General features: G+C 34.4%; 1 protein-coding gene across 1 annotated transcript in view; it reads left to right on the top strand.

The window, feature by feature from the left end:
- Nucleotides 1-6107: 6107 nt before the first annotated feature.
- Nucleotides 6108-8154, top strand: part of dnah6 (dynein, axonemal, heavy chain 6) — a 121505-nt gene continuing 119458 nt past the window's right edge. The window contains exon 1 of the mRNA XM_073841939.1: nucleotides 6108-6383. Within this exon, the coding sequence (XP_073698040.1) occupies nucleotides 6108-6383 (276 nt within the window). The remainder of the gene's footprint in view (nucleotides 6384-8154) is intronic.

The following is an 8154-nucleotide window of genomic DNA, read 5'->3' as shown; positions in this document are numbered from 1 at the left end:
TCTGTGCCTTGACCTCAGTTGCTGAATACTTTGATTTATGATTATTTAAATAGCTGAATATAGCTCTTCTTTTTTCTGATTTTAACTATTTCTACAAATGTTTTTGCATATGGCCCCTTGCTATACTTGCTACGCCACTGATTTCCATATCATTGCATAGGCCTGTCATTGGCCTACAGTCCACAGCAGTCCAGTTTATGGAAGATGTATTTGTTTTTGTATTCTGCTCACTATATTTTCAAGTTTAAGTAAACATACACTTGGATTTGAATCATGAGTTCAACAACACCACAATAATCATTTAGTTTCAGCTCCAAGTTTATTGCATTTCATTGAATATATTTAATGTATTTTGAACTCTTTGGTAGTTTATTTTCCTCATTTCTTTGAATATGTATTTGATGTCTATTTACTCATAAATATGGTTTATAGCCAGAGTTGTGGACTCGAGTCAATGACTCGAGACTCGACTCGGACTCGAGTCACAAATTTGATGACTCGTGACTTGACTTGACATAATCAAAGATGACTTGCGACTCGACTTAGACTTTGACAGCAATGACTCGAGACTTGACTTGGACTTGAACCCTGTGACTCGGCAAGTCTTCTAAAGAAAAACTTCGGAGAGTTTTGATCAATATAGGCTGAAGCGAATGTATGATTAGCGCAGCATTTGGCACTGAGCCAGAGAGGGACTCACTAAGTGAGCGCTTGTAATGTTTTTATCCACATAATGTTAAGGATATTTAATGTTTTTTAGGGGCCATTCACATGTCGAGCCTAAAAACGCGTGCAAAACAATAGGCGCGCCGCTTTGTCTTTCTTTCCAAACCGCTCTTGCAGCTCGCGCTTCTGTGGCGTGACTGGCGTCAGGATAGGTAGGATGAAATGTTAGAACACCGGCTCTCACTACAGGAGTTTTAAAATCCTAACCGAATATGAAATCTGGTTGCAGCGCACACATACGGAGAAACTTTGCAAATTATCTTACCTGAAATGCATGCATACACTACAATATTTGAAATTCGTGGCGCATCACACTACAAGATATTATTAGGAATATCATGCCGGAGGGAGCACCTCTCGTGATCTGTCTCTGGAAGGGTTCAGTGTTCAAATGCACCTGGCCGCAAAGCCCCAGCAAAAGTAATTACCATGAATGTGTCGGGCAACGACACATTGAACGATTAAACTAATATTGTGATATGCTTTTGATACGTGTTCTTTATATATATAACTATGGATTTTAATTTAAATCGTGATGACTTGAGCAGGCTAAATTAATCTGTCTGCCGCCGGTCGCAATTGGTCGTTACTTAAAAAAAAAAAAAAAAAAAACTTGAATTTAAAAAACAAAAAATGTTCCAAAAATATCTCTAAATTAACTTCATAAACTAAAGAAACGAAAATAAATGTAATCACTTTGCTATTTAAAACAGCAGTAATGGGGAAGAGAAAGAGAAAAAAGACAGGTTCCAGTCGGACTCGGGCCAGTAGATGAGACGTCCGACATTTTTGCAACGAATGTATGTTTAATAGCCTATTTAACATAGTTATTTAGGCTACTTTCTTATTTATATATATTATTTATTTGATTTATTTTTGCATTTTTTGGCTGCCTGTTCACTGACTGAAGTGCTAAAATAAACACGCACGTTTTTTAATAATGTTTGAGCCTCATTTATTTTGTGTTTCAAAATTATATACATATATTCATAAAACACCGCGTTTGGGAGGGGAAAATCGGGGCAAAATCGGGCTAAAACTCCTGTAGTGTGAGCCGGGATTCCCAGCATTAAAAATCACTTGCAGTAGCTCTGCTATTAAATTTATTTAAAAATGGTTATTCCTGTACAGCTATGATAAGCTGTTTCTCCAACTTGGCAGTGCTTTCAATGTTATTAAGGAAAAGGATAAAGCTGTTCGGTTGGTTCTTGTCACAAGACCTGTGGTGAGATGTTTTTATCTCTATGCGGCGCGGATGCGCCTGGAAAAAAACGAGCGCGTCGCGTACAGTATATCTATGGTCGCGACCGCGTCGCTTCCATAAAGAGCGCGCATACCGCGCGTCTACATTTGAAATTTGAACTTGAGCGCGCAAAAGACACGACATATGAACGGCCCCTTTGACATTCAAATTACACATAATCACTATAAACCACTTATAATAATAATTATAAGAAGAAACAACAGTAGCCTAATAATTGGCTAAACCTTTCAAATATTTGTATATATTTATACTTATATATTTTATTTGACTCAACTGACTTATTAAAGTCACTTAATATTTAACAAATGAAACAGTGGACTTAAAATAAATTATTAATTTAATTAGGCCTATATTTGATCACAAACAATGATAAATTCCTCAATAAAAATTCACTAATTATTATAGTCTATATTATATAATTATACCTACTATAGACTATACTTGACTTTAAATTTACAGTAGTAATTAATACAGAGACATAATTTGGGCAAACATCACTAGTGACTTGTTTAGGACTTGAAGCTTAAAGTTGAGGACTTGCAACTCGACTTGGACTTGCTCGTCTTGACTTGGGACTTGACTTGGGACTTGTCTGGCTTGACTCGGGACTTGACTTGAGACTTGAATGCAAAGACTCGAGACTTACTTGTGACTTGCAAAACAATGACTTGGTCCCACCTCTGTTTATAGCAGGTGTTAACAGTGATTAACAACCATTACTAATGAAGGGCGAGGTCGGGTGGGGTTGCTATAAACCATTAAAGCTCATTTGGTTAAAGAGAATAACCACCCCGTCCTCCTGTTGTCAATCACCGTGTCACACTCCCCACCACACACAGCACACTACACCACACCAGTCATTTACGACCCTACACGGTCCCCCCTGCACACCTATGCAGCCCATCAGGGCCCGGCAGGGGGGCAACTATACCGACTTAACATGCCGGTGTCAGCAGGTAAAGTACGACGGAGTTACAAGAGAGAAACGTGTCAGTAATCCCGCAAGGAGAACAGGTGTCATCCACTGAACTTCAACTTTGAATTTACCGAGAGTCATTTAGAACGCTGCTTTCCAGATCTCTTTATGACGTCATAGTCGTCTCAGAAGGCCGATTTTTTTTTTTTTTTAAATGTCTCCAGTTTAAAGGACTCACAGTCAATGCTGATATATTGGGTCATAAACACCAACATAAATACCAAAAACATTTGTTCGCATACACAGGGAAATCATATTTAGCTTTAAGAAAATATATAGGAGTTTTTTTTTTTATTAAAAGTAATTTTAATTTAACAAAATCAATTAATTAAAATTAATTTTTTGTTTTACGGTGAACATTATTACCACATATTTTACCACATTTGTTACTTTTCGAAATGCCATTTATGCAACTTAATAACTTTCAATTATAGAATGTTTAAAATTATTATCTAAACAATTTATGTATTTATCATTTGAATGTGATTTACATAAATGTTTCAAAAATATGAGGCGTTACTGCACCAGCTAGCTGTTTTAAAGTTTTTTTTTTTTTTTTTTCAAATTATTGGATGGGTGGCGCACCGCATAATGAATAGACTTGAAAACGTTACATAAAGCATTTATATGTTACTTACAAGCATTTATACTTAGAGTCTTCACAGATTAATTGAACCAGGAAATGCTTTCAAACGATAAGTAGACTTTTCTGTATCCGAAATCGCCCTCTATACCCTCATTCACTATTCCCTTCTGAATTCGGACACTATGCATCGGAAGGACTGGTGCTTTTGCATAGTATGCTTGCTGTTTAACACTCATTAACACTACAGTTCCAGTAGTAAGATTAAAGGATTTATCTTGAACTATGTCACGGAAATTACTTATAAACCCTAGTTAAACAAACTAAATCATCAATTTACAACGAATTTGTACCTGTGTTGTAGGCTGTATTACGCCGTGGACGAGCGCCGCGTTGTAAAATGAACGGATGGATGATTCAGCTGCGGGCGCCATCGTCTGGCGAGACACGGGAATTCAATCGGCGCGCGGCGCGAATCTCATCTCTAGCCGTTAAATGCATAGACATATATATATCTATTATGTCTATGGTTAAATGTACATCAATTGTACACTCGTTTTTGCGGTGCATTGTGGGATTGAATGAGTGCACTTGGAAATGTCCACTATGGTTTCGAACACCACTTAAAATGGCTGTCTCTTCAAATAGTACACTCTATTTGAGGGTATACAGTAGGGGGTGATTTCGGATATAGGTAGACTGACCTGAGAGTGAACCCTGCTCTGGAATGATAGCCTAATAAAAAAAGTTACTGTAATAGCCAAATTGAAGAAATGATTAAAACACTTGATTGTATGATAATATTAATAACCTGCCTTAAGTTTTTTTAATAAACATTTTATTAAAATGTGCAAAAACCTTCATTTTCAGCTAAGATATTTTCTTTTGTTTTTAATGTAAACGCAAACTACAGTTGAGGTCCAAAGTTTACACATTCAAAATGTTAATTATTTTACCAAAATAATATGTATTATGCAAAATGTATGTTATGTTTTATATTAGTACTCCACAAGAGAAAATAATAGTTGAATTTATAAAAATGACCCCGTTCCAAAGTCTACATATGCTTGATTCTTAATACTGTGTTGTTACCTGAATGATCGTGTGGATATATTTTTGTGATATTTTGGCTTCTGGGAAAGTAAGTACTGTAGGCCTATCTTAGTTTCTGAGGGGTAGTACTAAATAAATAATAATAATAAAAAAGATATTTCGGCAAAATAAGAAAAATGCACACATCTTTATTCTGTTCAAAAGTTTACACCCCTGGCTCTCAATGCATCGTTTTTCCTTCAGCGAGTGTTCGAATCTTCTGTAATAGTTGCATATGAGTCCCTCAAATGTCCTCAGTGTGAAAAGATGGATCTCAAAATCATACAGTCATTGTAGAAAAGTGTTCAAATACACAAAAATGATAAAAAAACAAAGAATTTGTGGGACCTGAAGGATTTTTTCAGGACAAACAAGGGACTATCACAAAAAAAGAGAGAAAAAGCTGTGGATCATTCAGGTAACAACACAGTATTACGAATCAAGTCTACCATATTTACACTTTTGAACGGGGTCATTTTTATAAATTCAACTAAAAATTAAATAATTCTCTTGTGGACTATGTAAACGTCGTTCATGCGAAATATAAGTTTAGCACTAAATAAATATAACATGCATTTTATATGATGCCTCTTTTTTGGTAAAATAATTAACATTTTGCAGATTCTGCAAGGTGTAAGTAAACTTTTGTCCATGGATACTACAACTGATCTGGGACATATTAAATTGCAGCAAACATAGGCTAAATGCAAAAATACATCACAAGCCGCAGTATGTGACTGCATATAGTTTTATCGGAAAGTGTTACGTACTGAATCTGAATTATCACATGATTTTTAAGTTCTGCCTTACAATAATTACTGAGTCGGTTCTTTAAAATAAATTATTCAAAAGAACCGATTCCAGCAATGATTTCCGTAGTGCTGTCATCTGAAGCGGAAGTGGTGAAAAGTACACTTCGTTGCTAAGTAACGATAAACAGCCTAGTGGATGAGTTTAACCGCCGCTCAGCTGTTTAGTTTAGAAGAGTTAAAAATCATAAACATGCCGTCGCTTTTCATAAATGCTTGGTAGTAGTTAGTTTAGTTTGCACCTGACTAATATGTCATACTCTGGGACTTGTAAACACATGCTGTAAGTATTGCCGCTGTCTGTTGCGGGTCAGTTAGTGCGCCATTTAGTTTGCTACAACGAATGGAATATTAAAAGTGTATTAAAACACTTAAAGATGTATTTATGAAAACATATAATGATATAAAGTATAATATTTTGGTCAGTGTTGCTGTTTAATTTGTCACAAGTTTTATAAGTAAAACAACTTCCCGAACGTTGCTTAGCAACAATGTCTAATCATTTTCCTGTACAGTTGTAATATAGCAGATTGTCACTAACATGCTTTTCTCTTGACTGTATTTAAAGAGTATACCGTCCAGGCATAACTCAGAGGAGAAGGAATTGATTTTTTTTTTTTTTTTGGGAAGAACACAAAACAGGAGGACAGTTTGGTCATGTACTCTTTTCAGAAAGGGTCACCCAGGAGCCAGACAGGGCCAGAGCAAGGTCCTGGCAGACAAAAGTTATTTGGGACGGCTAAATCTTTACCTGAGTCTACCAATGTACCTGGTTCTCTTGCACCTGTTGATGTGGAGCAGCTGAGGGCTAGACTTGTCTCAGCAGTGCCCAGACGTCCAAAGCCGAACGCTGATGCTTTGGTGTTTCCTCATAGAACCAAAGCTCAGGAAAGACAATGGGTCGCACAGAGACCAGCACAAGTTGAGATGTTGGTAAGTTCATTGATTTAATTTCTTTTGACTGTTAAAATTGGTGACATGACATTTTTTTGTAAATGTATATTCATACATGTTTTTAATTTATGGATTAAAATTCATTTTTATATTGTTTTGGGAGTATAAAGTTAGAAACGTCAATCCGAAGCAACTGTCCTGATATCCAGAGCTAGTAACTGATTACATGTAATCTGGATTACGTAATCAGATTCCTAAAATTAAGTACTTAAAAAAAATTAAATTAGATTTTAAAATACTCATAATCAGACTACAGTTACTTTTTTATGGATTACATGATTACAGATTATTCACACAGTAGCAATAAATTATTCACAATTTATTGATTCTGCCTAATTCCTGTTTTTCATCTTTTAAATTCTCCTTTCTAAAATAACCTAATGCTTACTTACATTCACGAAGTCTTCAAGTTTTGTGGACATTCACACAAAGACCTGTCATTAGTCAGGTGGCAACGCAGCATTTGACCACTGGATTTACAAAAATCATGAATGTTGTTTCAACATTGCATCAACTACTGATGAACACACTGAATTTTATTTAAATGATCACTCTGTAGGTTATTTAACCATGTATTTCTATGTCTTTGGAAAGCTTTTGTCTTTCAAACACAGTAAAGTGCACAAATTTGCAAACTTTTTTGTCATCTGATCCTCTTTCACCTAATATATTTACTTGAAGAGCCTCTGAGATTTTAAAATAAATATTTTAATAATTAAGTATCACATTTGCATGCTCATTGGTTCTCTGATGTTAGGTTGGTCACCTGACATGCAATTAAACAAATAAAATATTTCGGTTTCAGTTTTTTATTTTAATTGATTTTAAAATAATTTATTTTAATTTGACATTTTTTATGATTGAATGAATTATTATTTTTTTCATTAAATTCATAAGCCCCCATTAGTTCCTTCACAAACACCAGTTTTGGAAACCTTGACATAATATAATGTTCAATGCACTTCATGTTGTTAAACACAACAAATGCAATATATTTCCTTACTCTTTGTATTTTTATATCAATATGGTACAACATTATCCTATTTCCATCATAAATCAATGTGTTAAAAAAAGTAATCCAAAAGTAGTGCTAAAATGTGTAATGTAACGGATTACGTTACTAACTACAATTTTTGTCATGTCATTCAGAATCAGTCACGAATTACAATTTGTAAGTAATCTACCCAGCTCTGCTGATACCATAGTGAATAAGAAAGCCTCATCAAAGATTTTAATTCTTGACAAGCTTGTTAAGTAGTCATTATTATTTATTAGAAACATATTTTATAAAATCTTTATTATAAATATTGGGGGAAAAATTGTTTGCAAACTGTTCGTAAGTTTAGTTAAGGTTGTAAAATGTAATGTGGTGTTCCCCAAAAATCAATGATTCATGATGTTTGTAAAAATGACTTTGTTTACCCTTAGAAAGTATATTTAAAAGTTAATCTATTACATGACAAAAATTGTAGTTAGTAACATAATCTATCACATCGCACATTTTAGATAACATAATACGACTACTTTTAGATTACTTTCGACCTAACTTGTTTATTGCATTTAAATAGGATAGTCTTGTACCATAATGATGAATATATATATATATATATATATATATATATTCATCATTATGGTACAAGACTATCCTATTTAAATGCAATAAACAAGTTAGGTCGAAAGTAATCTAAAAGTAGTCGTATTATGTTATCTAAAATGTGCGATGTGATAGATTATGTTACTAACTACAATT

The sequence above is a fragment of the Garra rufa genome, chromosome 6 (assembly GCF_049309525.1).
Source record: "Garra rufa chromosome 6, GarRuf1.0, whole genome shotgun sequence".
NCBI lineage: Eukaryota > Metazoa > Chordata > Actinopteri > Cypriniformes > Cyprinidae > Garra > Garra rufa.
The sequence above is the reverse complement of the archived record's forward strand: the minus strand, read 5'-3'. Positions and strand labels throughout refer to the sequence as shown.